Here is an 18,589-nt window from a genome sequence, read left to right as displayed (position 1 = left end):
CAGTTGTGCTTGGGGGTACTGTCCCCACTTCCAGCCTCCTGTACTCAGGGTGTCTTTGTGCTTAACAAATCAGCAGGCTTGTCTGGGATTTCAGCCCATCACCAAGGGTCATACTCTGACCCCACACAGTGGATACAGTGGGTTTGCTGAGCATAAGGCATGATGCCCACCTCTCCTTTCCTGCTGAGCTGGAAGAAGGGCAGTGCTGGGTAACTCCAGCCCTGTGAAGGTCCAGTACCTACAGTCCTGACACAGGCATGTCCACTACCCCAGTCTTGCCTTGCAGAGCAGGGTTGAGCCCCCGAACTGAGCCCCTCAACAAACACCCGCCTCCGTTCTGCATTTCGTATGCTTCTAGCCCTTGTACTTTGCCTGTGACTCTACCACAGATCAACCCCTAGGCAGCAAAGCAAGCTGACCCTTTCTAACCATGCTGCCTCCCCACTCATCCCACTGCCCTGTGGAGCTGATGGCCACAATACTTTCCTGCAAAGTCTCAGCAAGGAACCAACACCTAAGGGACGTAGGCAGTCCTAAATATGTGTTGCTTGAGAAATTGGGAAAAGGCTGATGCCAACTAGTTCACCTGGGTACTGTCAAGAGTCCCATCAGCACCATCAGTTCCTTTCACTAGTGGGAGGTCATCCATGTAGGGCCAAAGAGGACAAATAGGAGAAGATAGTGTGAGTGGAGTTCACTCTAGAAAAGGTGATATCCATTAACTACTCCCTTCATCTTCTCAATGAACAAATACGCTAAAATTTTTCGTGAGAGATGTTTGTGCGATAAAATCTTCCAGAAGTGGCTACTCTGTAGTGCCCTTAGCAATCTATCCCAGTACTTAATTATAATTTTCATTAAAAAAGGTTTTCATGAAGCTTAAACTAAATCTCCCACTGCAGGCTAAGGCTGCTCCATTATTTCTTGTCCCATCAGCAGCAGGCATAGAAAACAGGCTACTGCTTTCCTTTACAGCAGAGAGCCTTTTCCATATTTCAGGACTGTTACATTCTGACCTCTTGAACCTCTCTTGCTTAGCTTAATCATCTCTAATTCTTTCCTCACTGGCATGCTTGTTAAATTTCTTCCCATACTTGTTTACATCCTCTGGCTGTTTTTGGCTGCTCCACCTCTTTCTTTAAGTTTGATGCTCAAAACTGGTTGGCTGCTCCACCTCTTTCTTTAAGTTTGATGCCCAAAACTGGAGAAAGAATCCCAGAGGAAGCCTCACCACTGCTGAATACACCACCACCACACTGAATATACTTATTGCAGGTTATCATAGCATGGGGTAAATGATTCACAAAACCAAGCAAATACCTTCTTTGAATATGTCAAATGCATTGCATTTCTATTATTTCAGGTCTTAAGATCAAACTTTCCTGCACTGTGGGACTTAATCATTGACAGTACAATGGCCAACAGGGTGTCTAATGCAAATTTCCTTGCTGCAGTTCCTCCTTTATTGCTAGATCTCTGAGGGTACTAAGATGAGACCCCAGAGAAATCCTTGGCTCCAACAGTAGCAGAAATCAAGGTCTGGAAATAGGAACATGATAGTTTCCTTCCAATATATCCTTTTGTTGTTGTACTCACTCATAGATTCTGCATCCACATTACATTATTTTTACTCTTCTCCATCCCTTCAATGTCTCTGTTAATTTCCCACTGCTGTCTCAGATGCTTTAATAAGGTCCAAATGGATTAGATTTTCTCAACTTTTATTTTCTAGAAAATGTTACCAAGCAAAAACTGAATCTGTTTTTGCTAAGTCCATGCTGCATTTTATTTAACCTTCCATTTACTTCTAGGTATTTATTCTTTTCTTCATAATGGATTTTAAATTATCTTATACCATTAGATTCTGACTAATGGGTTTCTAGTTGTGCACAGGGTTTTCCACCTCCCTCCTCATTCCCTTAGTTTCATTGTTCTCCAGGCATACAGTACCGCTCCCAATGTGACACATATGCTAACAGTCCTTGTTACCAGATTTGGAAGTGCACATGCTGAATTTCCTACAGTAGAAATTACTCTCGTTCTTCAGTTTGTACTCACAAAGATTTGGAGTTTTTTATCTACCTTGGATCAAGTCTTGTAATTCTGTCATGCTCTCCTCCTATATCCTTGTTGTTACTTAAATTCAAAGAAGAGGAGGGCTAACTACCTTTCTCAGACTCATACTCACAGCCTAGCATGCCTCTTCCCTGGCTGTTCTGTATTATTTGTATGCCTCTAGCACCTGTTATTATTCTATTTTTTGAAAAGCCTAATTTGGAATGACTTTTATTGAGCCTCATTTTCCCCTTAAATCTTCTGACCTCTTAGATATATTTTCTTTGAAGGTTTGTTGCCTTTTCTGTTCTTCTACCACATACCTTCTCTGTGGAGTTATTAATCCAGTTGAGTATCAACCTACAAGTCTCTCCTTTCCTTCCCCATGGGACTCACATTCCAGACAAGGAAGTTTTAAGCCTCATCCACATTCACATCCCTAAGCTGTTCAGTTTAATTAATAAAGAATAACATGATTAGGATCAGAGGAGTTGCTCTCCCTCAATTCTCCAGGCACTTTCACCCCATTGGCAATGGTCTTCTGCAGAGATACAGATCCCCTTATCTTAATGATCCTTCACATACCATTTCCTGCCTCAGGATGTGAGCCCTGTTCCACTCCAACCCAAAAGCAACAGATTTGCTGACGCCTTTCCCACCTCCATTTTATACTTGTTTTTAAGTCAGTTTGCACATATCAGACTGTTTTCTGTCTTTTTTTCCTTTCCCTTCCCTAACATCCAGCCCATTAACCACGTGGTTGGTAGAAATAGTTATTAGACATTCCTCCTTCTGAAGTATTGCACTCTGTGCTAAACTACACATTTCAGATCTGGAATGAAAGCATCTACTGCTTGATCATGGACAAAGAAGTTCAAATTTTGACTGGCTACACAGTATGCTGCAATTAGGAACAGCACTGGATTGTCCCTGAGGGGAAGCAGTGTGCCCACACTGGTGAATCATTTGTGCCCTTGCAGGCTGTGGGCTGTCACTGTGCAGAGACACATCAGCCCCCAAACTACAGTGACAGTGGTGCATCCTTGGGGCTGCTATGATTCACGATGTTGGAGAGGGTGTTCTGAGAGCAAGTGACAAAAATTAATTGCTTCCTGCAAAATACTCCTGCTTTGGTCTCTGTGCCAGCACAAATCCAAAGTGATTTATGACTTCCAGGAAGAGGTTCTTTTGTGTAAGTGCAGGAACAGCTGGTTGGCTGGGCAGGGCTTCCCCTCTCCTCCACATCTTCTCTCCCTCTGCTTGAAGGGGAACTGAGGTAAATCGGGAGATGAACTCCGTCAGCTACACAGGCCCAATGGGCAGGGGCTATGGTGCTGCTTCCTAGGGGACGCCCAGCTTGCCATCTGGGGAAAGTCAGCCAGGGTGTCCCAGGGAAGAGGTGAATCCCAGTCCTAAGGAGAGAGGAGTAATGGAACATCCTGGCCAGAAGCACAGAGGTTTGATAAAGGACTCTGGATTTGGGTACAGAGAGAAAGGTGAGAGTGTGGGGTTAGAGGGTGACCCTGGTGTGTGCTGAGATGACAGGTTTAGGGGTGTCATTGAGGGTAGTGGTGGTGGAGCTCACGCTGCTAGAGTTTATTCTGGAGTTGGAAATGAAGAGTGTAGTTACATTCAGGAGGTGGGGTTTGGGAGAGGACAAGAAGTGAGTGGGACAGGACTGGACAGAGAGGAGCCCAATTTATAACTGAGAAAGATGAGAAAAAAACTCTTCTTCAAAGTTCGAGACTTACTTGTTTAGTTACCCACACTGCTTGGTTACTGGAAAGCTAGTTCAAGGGTGTATTGTTATGCTGTGCTCCAAAAGCAATCTTTCTTGGGATTCTGAGCCTAAAAACTTGTTTCTAACAGTATCAGGTAGTCTAATAAAAGCTATTACCCCCTTCTACAAACCTTGTCTCTCATCTATCTTTAGGCCATCACTGCCACAATATACCTTCTCCTCCTCTTTTATTCCATCATAGTAAATCATGTAAATAAAGGAGTTCCCCTGTGCTTCATCCAGTAATAGCCTAACTGTATACCCTGCTGCTAACTCTTATGAAAACAATCAATACTGCCTTGGGAATTTGCCACTGTTACACTTCCAACGGCTTAATGTGAACTGCACAATCAAATTCCCCCAAGTATTTTCTAAAGGAATGCTTTGAGGTCCTGTCATTAAACAGCAAAGTAAGATAGCATATTTTCTGGCAGGTTCTATTTCTGTCAGGATTGGTGCTCCCTGTGCGCAACGTATTGAGGTGACAAATACCTTGTAAAAGCCTGAAGCAGTTTAGATGGATTAAATACTCAAAGGAGTATTTAATATTTTATTACTGTAGGGTTTTATTACACTAAACTCGAGTTCATTCACAGTGTCCAGGAGACAGGCTTCCTCAGACATGGAATATCATTAAGAGTTTGGCAGTTTTGTCAGGCTGTGAATTTCAGGCACGCTGAGGAAGAAGGTGGAAGATAAATATTAGTTCTTTTCAATTCAACTGTCAGTCATGGGTTGCCTCAAAGCTAGAGTTAGAGGTCAGCACCCAAGTACAGTGCCTATCATGTGGCTGGGGGAAATCCTTCTCTAAGCTACACTGAGCAGATGTTCCTCTCATTCCAAAATGTGCCACGCTTGAAGAGAGGGGGAAGGAGATGTGCCTTCATCTTTTAACATATGTGCAGGCAGCAGTATTAAAGTTAGCACAAATAAAAAGGCCTCTGTTGGCTTCAGTCCATTCTCTCCTGAATTAAAACAGAATCAAAGTAACCTTTTGCTTCACCAATAGGCTCAAAATACAATAGTCAATCAAAATACCATAGAAAGGAATGGAACCATTAACTCAAATTAATTGACCAGACTTTGTAAATAGTTGAAAACAAAGTGGTTACCCCAGCATGTAATGAATGGACTAGTGGAAGCCACAAGTAGGGAGGAACTGATGCCATTCACATGTGTTTCCAAAACAAATGGTCTGCAGACAATCCTAACCCTATCTGTTGTACGCTTAAAGCAAATTTTATGTGTAGAGAATGATCTAGGTCTACCTAGGTCCCTGGCGCCTCTGCCCAAGGGGACAGCATACAGAGTGACTGCAGAGCCACAGCCTGCTGCACTCCACATTGCCAGACTTTGCAGGTGGTTAGACAGCTTTGCAGCCTTACTGGAAAACGGCAGCCTCTGGGACATTAAAAGACTTAACCATAACTCTTAGTAATCAGTAATCTAAAGTGTGCTTTTGATAAATCTGCATATTTGCCTGTTCCAAAAATGTTACTGAACCTTAAATTTAACTCATTAGCCTGTAGCATAACCAGCCTACCTATTCTCAACGAGAGCTCATAATGAACTCTGTACATTATAGTTGTGCATTTGTACAAGATTAAAGTCTATTTGTCTATATACAGGTGCATGTATATGTATAAGGACTCCAAAATTCCATGTACATAGAAGATATACAAAGAGGAATGAAACCTGCTTTCTGGGAGGCAATTAAGTCTTTACGTTATTGATGCCTGTAATTAATTAAGCACTGGGGATCATTGACAGGTTCTGTTAATCATATGGACTGGAGATGCTCTACTTCCCCCTTTTCAAGGGGCATCAACTTTTTAAAAGCTAGGGGGGGAACAGAAGATAATGCCCCAGGAAAAGATTCAAATGACCATCCTGATTTGAAGGGAAGAGAAAATGTAAATCTGAACAGAGATCCAGGGAAAGATTAGGTGTAAAGGCTACTGTGCTTCTTCAGTTGCCTATTTTCCTCTTTGAAGGCAAATTTTGGGGTGGACATCTTTGCATAACAACTGGTATTCTCATCTTGAGGCAGGTAATCATCCAAATAGCATAACAGATGGATGATACACAGAATGAGGTGACTTCTAAAGTCTAGTCAGGTGTAAATTTGATTTTCCTTTTATTTCTTCTCACCTGACACTAAAGCCATTGTATCTGCTATGCCCACCATGTAAGCATGTATTTAATTTCTACTTTAAGAGCTGTCTGATGTTGAGTGATTTTGAAGTAACTCAGTCAACTAAGCATTTCTTTCTGAGAGGTGAGGTGAGCATTTAAATGAAGTAGAGTTCTCTAGGGTATACAAGGGCATAAGAGCTCCCTCCAGGCTGATTCAAACGTAGAGTTTTCTGCAAAAGATAATTCTTCCAGTGATTAGCAAAGCCAGGGGTTCATTGGCATTTAAGAGGTTGATGAGATTTTCCAGTCCTCATGAGTTTCCAAGATGCTGGTAATGTTCCTTGATTTATTTTTTTTTTTCAGCCTGTGTCCTGTAGCTCATTTTCATTTCTGAAATTTATCTTCAAGTTTCAAACTGCCATTTATTGGTTTTCCTTTCCTGCTTCCTTCCCCTCAGGTTTCAATAACAAGAACCATCCTGCCAGTGGACAGGACATGCAGCAGAGTAGCCTGGATGTTCCTCTCTTACGCCTACATCTGCACTGGATGTCACTCACCATAGGTACTACTTCCAATTAAAGATCAAAAAAACCACTCAACCATTTAGCAGTCTCTGGATCTATTGCTACACAATCAGCATACGATGCATTTTAATAGTATTTCTGTGAGCAGTTCATCTTCTATACAAACCTTGCCCTGGCTGTCACAGAGTGTAATTTTATGCATGACCTCAATGGCTGACCCTCCCAGTCATGTAAAGAAAAATGATTTCAGGACAATCCTGCTAGATAAGGTAGTCAGACAAACAGATTCAGGGCATTAGGCATGGTCTGTTCTCCAGCTGTGTATACTGTCAAGAGCTGGCTGCCTGAAAATGCTGCACAAAGAGTTTTTCTGTTGAAAAAATGACTTTTAAATGCTAGTTTTGAGAGGGCTTTGCCATAATAAGTTGATTTCTTTTTTGAAGTTAAAATAACAAATCAAAAACCAGTTTTGAGAATTCAGAGGTAAAAAAGTCCTACAAGATGAATGGAGACAGTACTAAAGTTAAATAGCACAGGTCTTGTGTGCAGTCTTCTTCTAAGGGAACAGTCTCCTGCCAGAGAAAGGAGTTTCTTTTAGGCAGGTAACCATCTATGACTTCTGATTTCATGTCTACATCTCCTTCTTCGTGGCATCTAGCAAAGTGCCTTAACTTTTCAGCATCATGGCATTCTTTTTTTATGTCTGCAGAAGAGTGATGTAATATTCATCTCTCTGTAAGAACAAATCTGATAATGTATTTAGTTTCTAAAGGTTACATTTCACATCTTAGCTGAAGACATTTTTTCTCTCCAGATTCCTGCTGGCAGACTTGAAGGCAAAAATGAATTGCTCAGATCCCTTTCTGCATGGACATGTAACATTATACTATATATCTTGCATTATCTGGCACTCCTTCCTTGCAGTTAGTAACTGTAGGAAGGAAGGGATTTTGTGGGTTGTGAGTGGTTTAGATGGGCAATTCACTTTTCACAGGTTTTAGCGTTTACTTTGAATATGTTGTGTAGGCACCTAAGGCTGTAACTAAATTAATACCATCAAAGGCAATGTCTGATATTTCCAAACACACAGAGCCCACAACACTACAACCCACAAGTGATTGAAGAATACATCTTTCTTTGACAGCACTTCTAGAGGTCTTCATCATCTTTAGTGGGCCAATGCTTTTTTTTTTACTAGCCTGATTGGTTCAAAGAGCTGGAGTAACCAGAAACGCACCAATTTCAACAACACCCATGAGTTGTCATCATATACTATTATCTCAAGGTAGGGAGAAGAAAGTAAAAAAAGCATAGTGCAGCAGTTATTCCTAACTTGCCCAAGGCAAATCAGACCTTGGCATGCTTTTTTGTCCGGGCTTGTAGCTATCTGTGCAGGCTGAGATACATGCTTGTGGGAGGGATCTCTGACTTCTTTCAAGGTGCATTGTACACTGAAAGAAAAGCTTATCCTTTTCATATTAGACAATTACCCCCAAACCCTCCTAATGTTACCGGGAGAAGATTATTAATATGGAACATAATGACAACACTATCCTTCTAATGGGGAGAGAGTCTCATAGAGGATTATTTCCTAACAGTGACCTCACTTGTGGATTCAAAAGCAGAAGCTGTGAAACTCTGCCAGCTATTTTCTTTGTCGTCCTTGTGAATTATGCAGCTGGTAGAGTAAAGCTTTGATGTTGATTGGAATACTTGACTTTCCTGTACCTGTCTAATATCATGATTATACTTTTGTATTTGATCAAAATGAGGAATCTACATTAAAGAGCTACACCAAGTACCTCCTAGCTTGATTTTAAAAAAAATATCAGATGTTTTCCCAGGGCTGTAGCACTTAGAAAGTAAGTCCCACTCCAAGTCCAAGTTTAGCTTTTGTCATAAGAACAACTGTAATGACATATTTTACATAATATTTTAACAGATGGAAGTTCAGACTTTCTGTACTAAATTTCAACATAGCTGCGATCTTGTAGTTAAAAAGTTATTAGCCCTGCAATTAGGTACCTTTAATTGAATCCCTGACACTTACTTAATTATAGCATGACTACAGACAGACTATGAGAAGCAGTAAAATCAACTATGACACACACCCCCTAGTTTCCCATTGGCTGGAAACTTGTTAGGCTTGATGGGTAGGCACTGTAGTCAGAGAGGATTTCAAAGCAAATAAATAGCAAGTCCTTCTAGCCAGTCAGAAATGGATTTCCACCTGTCTGAACCTCGGGCTGGAGTGAGCTGCTTTTAAAAAAACCCAACAACTTGCTGTATGAGGAAACTACTGGAGAAAATATTCCCTCTCATACTTTATATTTCTTCTATGAAAAAGTGATTTTGGAAGACTTTCTAGGCCACCTCGCTTGAGGTGTCTTTTTCAGAAGAAGCATGGCTTGCTGTGTGTTACAAATCACTGGTCTAATATTTGGAGGTGTTGGCATGGTCGGGACTTTGGCAGCCACAGTTATGCCGCAGTGGAGAGTTTCTGCCTACATTGATGGCAACATTGTGGTGTTTGAGACCATCTGGGAAGGACTGTGGATGGACTGCATCAGTCAGCTGGGCATCAGGCTGCAGTGCAAATTCTACGACTCTGTCCTGGCTCTCCCCCCACCCTTGGAGGCGTTCAGAGCCCTCATGTGCATTGCAGTGGTCCTGTCAATCATTTCCTTTTTGATGGCCATTGTTGGTGTGAAGTACACTCACAGGACCAAGGAGGATGCCCAGGGCATCAGTGTCTTTATACTGGCAGCTGGAGTTGCCTTTCTCCTGACGGGCATCCTCGTTCTGATCCCCGTGTCCTGGACTGGAGGTAGCATCATTCACGACTTCTATGATCCAAAAGTTCCTGTGCCACTGAAACGAGAGCTAGGAGCTGCTCTGTATGTAGGCTGGGTGAGCACTGCACTTCTCATCGCTGCGGGAGCAATGTACTGTAGCTTCTGGTGCTGGGCTGATACATCCTCAAAATCCAGGTATCCGTCACTTTCCTGTCACAGGTTGCACAAACCTGACTTTGCAAGAGGGCCGTCCCTAAGTGTGCATGCCTATGTGTAGTTGTTACATGTGATCTTTCTGCTTAGCATGTCGATATGTTCCAATTGACTTCAGTGTCTAATTAAACTCTGCATCTGTAATGGAGGAACAGTTTTGTTCATTTGCTATTTACTATTGACATACATATCTGCTCTCTAACATGCTTACAGGAAATGTTATTACATGGGCATTATGTTTGAGCACAGCCAGAAGAAAAATCTCACCATTTTACAGGAATGAAGAATGGTATAGGAACAGCAGCAGCCAAGAGTCTCTCAGCGAAGATGAACAGCATATGGTTGGGCTGGAAGGAAGGCAGCTGCTGTGCAATAGCACCAATGCCCTCCCCTAAACCCATGATGTGCAAAGAGAGCAGAGCATTTTACTCTAAGGTAAAGTCTTCATAAGTACTGCTCTAGGACAGTGGTGAGAAGCATGGAGTTGGCAGCATGGATGAAGCAGCTGCTGAATGAATGGAGAAACCCCCAGCACTCTGACTTCCAATATTGGCACACAAATGTTCGTGCTCTCCCATCAGAGGCCTCTGTGATTGACTATGGATTTCACTGATGCTTGTGGAATTGATGTATCCTTCTTACCTCTTCTGCAGGGCACAGAATCCAGCTCATGGAATAATAAAATTTTTAATCACTTTACCAGACTTTGTATTACATTTCAGTTGCTTGCTTCCTCTCGTTTTTTATGACTTCTCCTGTTTTACAGGTAGCACCTCCTCTTGTATGAAATTCAGGGCAGACCATCTGTCTTTATGCACTTTAAAGCACCGTGCTAATGTAAAGTATAAGTAAACAAGCCAGGCAACGTAAATGTGTAATCCCCACTTGCCCATTGGAGGATCAAGAGTTCCTGCCTATATCTTCCATCACACCCACAAAAGCCAAGCCCTGATGTTGTTCTGACTGTTTTGTGTTCACAAGACTTATTTGAAAATGTAGACTGAGCAGCCTTATGCCTGTCTGTCCTTTGTGCAGAATTCAACAGTATTTGCAGCTGTGCATTTTTTTTCACAGCTGAAAACTTGGAACTTGCTTTTGACAGTGTCTGTGTCACAACATTGATAAGTGACCAGTTCAAAACATTCTTTCCGGTTCTTTACACAGTAGTAATGGATAGTATCATTTCATTGATAATTTCGTGACACAGGTACTCAGTTTGATCCTTTTCTGTGTCTGCGACTGGTATCGGAAAAAAAAGGGTGTAATGACTTTTTGCATTGAGCAGAACAATGCCTCTATGTATTCATTTGACTGTTCAATCTGAAGCAGAACATGGAAAGCTGCATTTAATTAAACAAGCCTTTTATTGACTTCAGATGAACCTAAACGAAACAGTGCCGTTGAACACAGGTATTCATTGCATATATTAACTAATGTGCATTTACATTTAAGAGAACCAGCTCAGATCTTTTAGTGGGAATTTTCTAGTCACCAGAAAACAGGTTTAATGCATCCTGCTCATCACTTGAGCAGTCAAATCAGCACTTATTAATTCCAGATGAGCCTTTAACAGAACATTTGTAAGTAGGTTTTCTAGTACTAAAACATATTTTTTATGTTGTCTTATAGCTGCCAATGTCTGTCACAGCAGCTGTCATTGGGTCAGACAATTCATTTCACTGGAGTCATTCTGTTGACTTTGGTAATAATTTATACTACCATGAGGACCTTCACCTATTATTTTATTGTATTTATGTCCTATAATATATATTTTGTTTAATAAGGAACTATTTGGTGAGTAAGCCAGAATTGCATTTTTTGGGTTTATTCAGATATGACATTTGTGATTAACAAAGCAGAGGATGAAGATATTTGCAATGCAAATATGATACATATTTATAGGTAGGTAATGGATTTAAATGATGATGTATTCAGTGTAATGCAACTTTATGCAGATGTAAGTGCTGAAGAAGTAAGTGCAATTTTCTATAACATTAATTAAAGGATCCTCAATGCTTTCAATATCAGTGGTTTCATCTAGAAATCAAATTTGAACTGGGTGTGCCATTTACACTAGTAACTTTATTTTCAAAGAGTTAAAAGATAAAACTGCTTTATTTGAGCATTTAACATTCATTTGAAAGAAAACCTAAGCTCTTTACATCTAACATTAACACCTGATGGCTGCATATTGCTCCATTTCTCTCTTATACCAGTTGATCAAAAGATGAGCTCAAACAAAATCTCTAAGCTCAGACAACCTCGTGCTTGCATGTGGGTTTGGAATCTGACCTTGATTCCAAGCATACAGCTAGGCCAGGCTGCTGTTTGGATGTCTGGGGTTTTACTGACATAAACGGCAATTTCTGATCATGTGATTTAGCACTTATAGACTCACCCAAATATGTTTAAGAGTCTGTGACATTAAAATTTCTGAATTTGATGCAGGAACAAATTTCTCGTAAGAAGCTAATCTGCAAGAGATGTAACACAGTGATTAACCTTCTCCCTTTGAACAGAACAGAAATTCCTTTATTGTGGATTCTGGTGGGGAAAACCCCATAAAGATCATTACTAGATATTTTACTTCTGTATGCAAGGAATGCATTTGGCTGAGTAAACTGTATGGGTACATTTGCATCTGCTAAGGGAGACAGGTTTTTTTCTTCTTCCTTTTCCCCTATTCAAAACCTGTGGTGCTCAGAACTGACTAGTTGGGAGCTGCAGTTTGGAGGTATGAGTAAGAAAAGGAAGTTTTAAGGACTTTAAAGAAAAACTGCGGTTGAGCTTTGAAATTAAACTGCTGCTGTTCATGAGTTTTCTAAGGGTAACAGGAAGAGCTTGGCTTGAGGGGAGTGATGGAGGAGCTTGCACAGATCTCTAGTGCCCAAGTCTGCACCTTCTACCCTCTGTCTGCTGCTCCAGGAGAGCTCCTGCCCCTTCTGGGTTATATCCAGCCAGACTCAGTCTCAGGTAACCGCAAGTGTCTAAGGTGACTCTTGGAGTTTATTTAGGTGGCTGAACATGTCCTTCCCGAGTGAGATAGGTGAGGAGAGGATGCTCAGGAACACATGTAATGAGGCAAAGACATTAGGGAAAGGGCCACCTCTTCACTCCAGGGCACAGGAGGGCTGTGGAAACAGAGCATTGGTTACACGCTACATGATGGAGGACCAAGAGGAAGCAGGGTGTGAATAATTGCTGTTGACTGGACTTTTCTCTCAGAAGAAAAGGCCTTGCATGTGGGTGTCATTTAATGTGCGTGGGCCAGGGATTACTAAAATGTTGTGTCAGGTTTTTGTGTACTGGAGCTCTGCTTTCATTGAGGAGTAGAGGCAGTAAACTTGCTTTAGTGATGTTATGTTCACATTAAACTTCAGGCCTGCTGTATTTGTTAATAACAGCTGATTAAATATTGTGGTTAAATATCTAGTTTAATATCCTGATGCTATCATATACTTTAATATTTTGTGACTGCAGGACAAAATGACTTTGGAAATAAATGTGAATAGCTGAGATTCTGCTATGTATTTGAAATAAATGTATGAACCCTTCAGGGTTTTTTTTTACCATTGTATCACTGTTTCTTTTTTATATTAAAGTGAATGAATGTATTTCCCCATCGCCAGGGAAAGACAGCTTCAGTATTTTTATAATGTCCTTTTCTGATTCAGTCTTGGTTTTTACATTATGCTTTGGGTTTTGCGAGATAATAAACAAAGTGGGTCTGATTCCGTGGGAAATAAAATACACAAAACTGATTTAGTGCTGACTTCCAAGACTTGCTTATAAGAAGTTTCCTGAAGCAAATCGATATTTCAAAAGCTGGTCCCAAAATGTATATTCATCTCTGAGATGAAAAGAAAAGATTCTGGAGCAAATAATCCACCACTAAGATGCAGCCAAGAGAATATATTTATGCCAAAAATGACAGCTTAGCAAAATATTTCATTATAACAGAAACATGAATCAGACAGGTTTTGAGACAAAAAAATACATGCAGTCATCAGTCCTGATATGCAGAGACAATGATCTGTGTGAAGGACATTAAAACTAAATGAGTTTATGTTAAAAAATGTTACAACTCTCCTGAAAATCAGTGTGAGGACTCACAAAGTCAGAAATGGGAGCTTGATTGTGTCCTTCTGATTGACTGTAACCACCCTTTTGGAAAAAGCACAAGAGATCTTTTCAGGGAAGTCCTACGTCATCTTTGAAAACTGGGACAGAACTAACCCACCAAATAAACAATTCCTTTCCTTTGTATCTGGTATGGAAATGCTCTCTGACTTACTTACACGCTTTGCTGATTTAAGTCTCAGAGTCTAAGACTAACTTGACATTTTATGGCTACTTGAAGAAACAAAGAGCAAAAGAAAACAAGAAATACCCTGATAAGGGTAGGACATTTTCAGCTGAAAAGGTCTGTGTCAGTGCTGCTTGTGTTCAGTTGCCACTCGCAGAAAATGTTCCAGCTGTCAATGAAGACAAACAAAAAATATTCAAAAGCACAAAGATTTTGTTTTTAGCAACATCAAGGAACAAAACCGGCTAGGGAAAGTGTTGTGACAGCGGTATTAACAAGCCATGTACACCTGCAGAGTCAGCATCAGAGAGTTTGTTCAATTCCAGCGATCAGAATGGATTGAAGCCAGTGTGTCCTCAGTGACAATACAACCAATTGCATAATTTTTAAAACAATTAAAGGAAAAAGAGAAAATACTATATTGAACTCAGCTGTTTGTACCAGAAGAAAAGCAGAACACAAAAGGTTACCTGAGATTCTCATCCCTACACTTCCAGCCCTTTAAAAATGAAAGTGAGCTAATTTTAGCATTAGACTTTTTATTCTTTTATCTAGTCATTCTCCTGTCCCTCCAAAAAGGCTTCTCACTTGAATATGTCATCACCTGAGCAGTGTGAAATTTTGAGGCATTATAGGAAAGTAAACTTTACTGTGCTTTAACTTTCTGTTACCAGCCAGTTCAAACAGCGAGCCCAACGGTGTGTGTGTGTGCTGATGCAGAGACTCTGTATCAAAGTGACACTGCTCTTCAAAGTGTCTCCTTCATGTGGGCCTTACAAACCAGAGCAAATCTTGCTGGTAAGATGAGTTTTAAGAAGAGGTGTCATTTTAATCAAGGATTGTGGATCGGTCTGTTATCCAGGAGCACTCACTGCTCGAGTTGTAATGATTGCTGCAGTGACAAGGGAAGCAAAGCTAGAGAATCTGGATGCAGCTCTCTGCTCTGAGGAGGGAACTGACAGAATTGCCCCAAGATGTTTGAACTAGTTATCATTCATCCTAATGCATGCACACTTCCCTTGCCCCAATAATTTCCAAGCAAACGCTACCTGTGTAGCAATCACTAGAGATGAATTTATCATGCAGTTCCCTTTATCATCCCCCGTTTTTTATTTAAACATCGCTCTTATTTAAACAACAACAACAAAAGAGCTCACAGCAATTTAACTGACAAATCCAACACCTTTGTGCAAAAAAGACACTTCAAAAATAGAAACCACAAACCCATCAAGTTCTGTTCCCTGCATCAGCATCAGTCAAACTGAATAATACATTAAGCTTGCTAAATCTCTCTTGCCCACTTCTGCTATGGACCTTAATCTGTGGTCTTTGTCTCAGTTACCGTGAAGTAGTCCCTGATTGCCAAATGACAAAGATGATGAGTACATTAGCGTTTCAGCTTCTGTCTGATGGATGAGTGACTGACAGAATGATAAGCAATGTTTATTCATTCAGAGTTTCCACTGTAATGCCAGATGGTGCTGGGAGATAGAAAATAATCTCTAGACCCCAACAAACATTGCCTCGCATACTGTCACATTCATTCTGAATTTAGCAAAAATTGGCAACATAAACTCCACGTGTTGAAGAAAAGTATATTGTTAGCTAAGTACTTTTTGTGAGGCCAAGTTTCACAGGTTAGTCTGAGTCCTGGTCCCTCACTGGCACATCCAAAATGCTGACCGCAAGCTCTTCTTACACCAACCTGGTGGCTGCTGCAGCCACACAATGGGAGATGCAGGGAAGACCAGCGCTGGTGCTAGAGCTCCTGCCTGCAGCCCCAGGACAGAGGACGCACAATGGCAGATTGCCTTTACAGGGGTGTAAAGGAAGACCATGCTCCTTCCCTCATCTGAACGTGCCCTTGTGGTGGGTTGGGTTGACCTTTGGCTGGCTGCCAGATGCCCACCCAGACGCTCTCTCACTTCGCCTCCTCACACTCTTCCCCTGCTCCAGCTGGTCTCTCCAGGGGCTGCAGGGGATCCCTGCTGGGGCTCCTAGAGCACCTCCTTCCCCTCCTTCCTCTCCCCCCGGTGCCTGCAGGGCTGTTTCTCACACTTTTCCCCTCACAGCTGGGCAGCGTTTTGCCCTTTCTTACACAGGCTTTCCCCGCGGCTCCGCCGTGGTGGCTGCGGGGCTCAGCCGTGCCCTGCGGTGGGTCGGTCGGAGCCGGCTGGAACCGGCTGTGTCCGGCTCGGGGCAGCCCCGGCCTCTCCTCACAGAGGCCGCCCTGCAGCCCCCACTGCCAGGGCGTGGGCACCTACAGCCAGTACAGCCCCACTGTAAGTTTCCTCCTGGGGTGCAGCGGTGAAGGGTGGCTGCGGGGCCATCAGGGCAGTGTGGTGCCCTCCCTCCCTACCAGACCTCATCCCACAGCCTCCAGTGAGGTAAGCCGCTCTGGGCCGGTGATGGTGACTGGGGTTGGCCGCAGCCTGGCCATCACCAGGTGCCACTTGGCCCCAGGCCTGGCTGGGATGACAGCCCTCAGGGTGAGGGCAGCACTGGAGGGGGACAAGGCTGCAGCAGGTTGTGTGTCAGCACCATGTCAGAGCTGCCCATGGGCACTGGCAGCCAGACCCTGGGGGGAGTGGAAGAGATTGCCTCTTGGTGCACTGTCCAGATGTTTCCCATCAGTAACGGTCTAACCCAGGTGCCTCATGTTTGGGCCTGAAGACCTCCTGGAGTCCTCCTGCCCTCTGGCTCAGCCACAGCTGGCCAGGATGGGAGCAGTGAGTGGGATCGAGAGGTGTGCTGCTCCACACAGCACCACGTGGAAAGCTCTGATGAGATGACCAGCTCGCGCCATGGATGCACACAGCCGCCTCTCGCACTCGGTCCCCTCTGTCTGCAGCAGAGGGACTGCACAGGTTTCCAGATGTCCGTGCTGCTGCGCTGGGACATGCCTTCTTTCCAACGGTGTTTGCCCCCACTTTCCAAGTCTACTTTTGTGCATGTTTCTTCAAGCAGGAAAATGCAGTGATTATCAAGGTAATTATCAAGAGATGGAGTTTGTGGAGTAAGCAACTCAATTTGCCAAGGGATGCGTACAAGGTGATAAAGTGTTGGTTAACAGAGGCAACAAAAAGCACTGACCTGTCTCCGAGCAGAGCAGCAGTGACTTCCTCTCCCTGGGCTCACCGCACCCATTTCCTGGTTTGTGTGCCACCCAGAAAGCTCTTTGACACCCCACAGTTTGGAAACACTCCACTGCCAAGAGCTAATTACATAGTAATCTTTCTTTGAGTGGTGCCCATGACAAATTATCTTTCAATAGAGACTGAGCATTCCCATGTAATGCACTGTTCATAAATCTATGGTTCACCTGGCCTTATGGTACAAGCATGTCATTTCAGACCAATACCATTTCACACGGAGAACCAAAACACCCTTAAAGCCTTTCAGGGTCAAACAAAGGTAAGGGATGAGAGACTTAGGAGATAAATGTCCAAGCTGTTTTAGTACACTCATGAGTTAGGAGTGAGGGTACAGTTCAAAGTTTATTGAAGCCAATGGAAAGGTTCTTGTTATGACCCATAGATCTTTTAATCATCAGACATATTAGCATCAGTTATAGTTACTCAGGATCAGCTGTCAGTGGTCCTGGAGATGATTGTTCAGTTGCTCAGAGTTTCATATAGTGATGGATAACACCCTGCAACTGCCTGCTGAAATTCGTTGTTGGGTGTTCTTTCTCCTTTGGTATTTCTGGAACAACCACCCCAACTCCTCATGTATGCAAATACACATCCATGCACGCGCACACACACACACACACAGCGGTAGAGACATGATGGCCATGTACACTGAAATTATTTTCCATAATTTAAAAAGTGTTTCCAGGTTACACAATCTGTTATATCATTGGTAGACTAAATGTTGCTAAACATGGAGATTTTCCAAAGATTAAAAGGACATAATCAGTACAGTTTACTCACTGTGTATTTATTTCCCTAATTAGCATCTGAAATTCCACCACTCCCTTTGAGATACATTTTAGGATTTTTTAATTATGTTGTCCTGTCAGTGGGAGTTAATGAATCCAGGTTTCATCCAGGTTGGCTTACTATTCCCCTAACAGCAGCTTGCACTGTGGGGCAGATTGAAATTGACTGACAGGTACTAGAGTTACTGGAGGAGCTGGACAGACAGACAGAATAACTGCAGAAGACTAATTTTCATGAGAAGGAGAGCTGAAAATGTATTTTTAATGAGGTTTGACACTACCATATTTTCCTATGTTATTTATGTGGTATAATACATAGTTCCTAGCACTTCTGTGAGAATAGTCCTAGTCAGTTAACTTCAAACTCCAAACCAGCAGACAACAAAAAATAATCTTTTTCACAGGATCTAGATTAGTAATGGTTATTGGTGTGGTCTTTTCCTTTTCTAAATGATTTAACAAGAATGGATTCTTTTTTAATGCCAGACTATTGTAGAAATTTTTTCAACAACATGATGTAAAACTCTCACATCTAAGGTTTTTATCTTCCCATCACATTTTAAATAATATGTCAGTGTATTTATTATTAAACTTTCTTTTTACATTGTGTGCCTGTGAGTGTATGCAGTTGATATTGCATAAAAAGTTATCAGCTGGCATCAGCAGAATAGAATAGTGGTATCTACCATAGTCATGGTTTTGACTATGCAGCTTGCTTTACTAGCAGAGCATTGCTGCTCCAGGAAATCAATGCAATAACACTTTAAAAAAGATTACCAATATTCTATATTAAGAGAAGGAAATACAGAAATAGAAATGGCCAGGTTTTTGTTTTAT

At 42.1% G+C, this 18,589-nt stretch overlaps 1 protein-coding gene across 3 annotated transcripts; it reads left to right on the top strand.

The window, feature by feature from the left end:
- Positions 1–8,715: 8,715 nt before the first annotated feature.
- LOC115343798 (claudin-8-like) lies at positions 8,716–12,694 on the top strand. Of its 3 annotated transcripts, none has more exons than XM_030020271.2 (2): positions 8,716–9,485; positions 10,270–12,694. In XM_030020271.2, the coding sequence occupies exons 1-2, from the start codon at positions 8,899–8,901 to the stop codon at positions 10,271–10,273; spliced, it is 591 nt and encodes a 196-aa protein (XP_029876131.1). In that variant the 5' UTR covers positions 8,716–8,898; the 3' UTR covers positions 10,274–12,694. The 3 variants fall into 3 exon arrangements, with proteins under 3 accessions (XP_029876131.1, XP_029876129.1, XP_029876130.1); XM_030020269.2 differs by having other exon boundaries at positions 9,781–12,694; XM_030020270.2 differs by having other exon boundaries at positions 9,717–12,694.
- Positions 12,695–18,589: the final 5,895 nt, after the last annotated feature.

The sequence above is a fragment of the Aquila chrysaetos genome, chromosome 7 (genome assembly GCF_900496995.4).
Source record: "Aquila chrysaetos chrysaetos chromosome 7, bAquChr1.4, whole genome shotgun sequence".
NCBI classification, from domain to species: Eukaryota; Metazoa; Chordata; class Aves; order Accipitriformes; family Accipitridae; genus Aquila; species Aquila chrysaetos.
The sequence above is the reverse complement of the archived record's forward strand: the minus strand, read 5'-3'. Positions and strand labels throughout refer to the sequence as shown.

Bases quoted from the DNA above. Each gene is read 5' to 3' on its own strand.
- LOC115343798 (XM_030020269.2), top strand. From the start codon at position 8,899: ATGGCTTGCTGTGTGTTACAAATCACTGGTCTAATATTTGGAGGTGTT. The intron at 9,486-9,780 runs GTATCCGTCACT...ACCATTTTACAG, and splicing joins GATACATCCTCAAAATCCAG to GAATGAAGAATGGTATAGGA.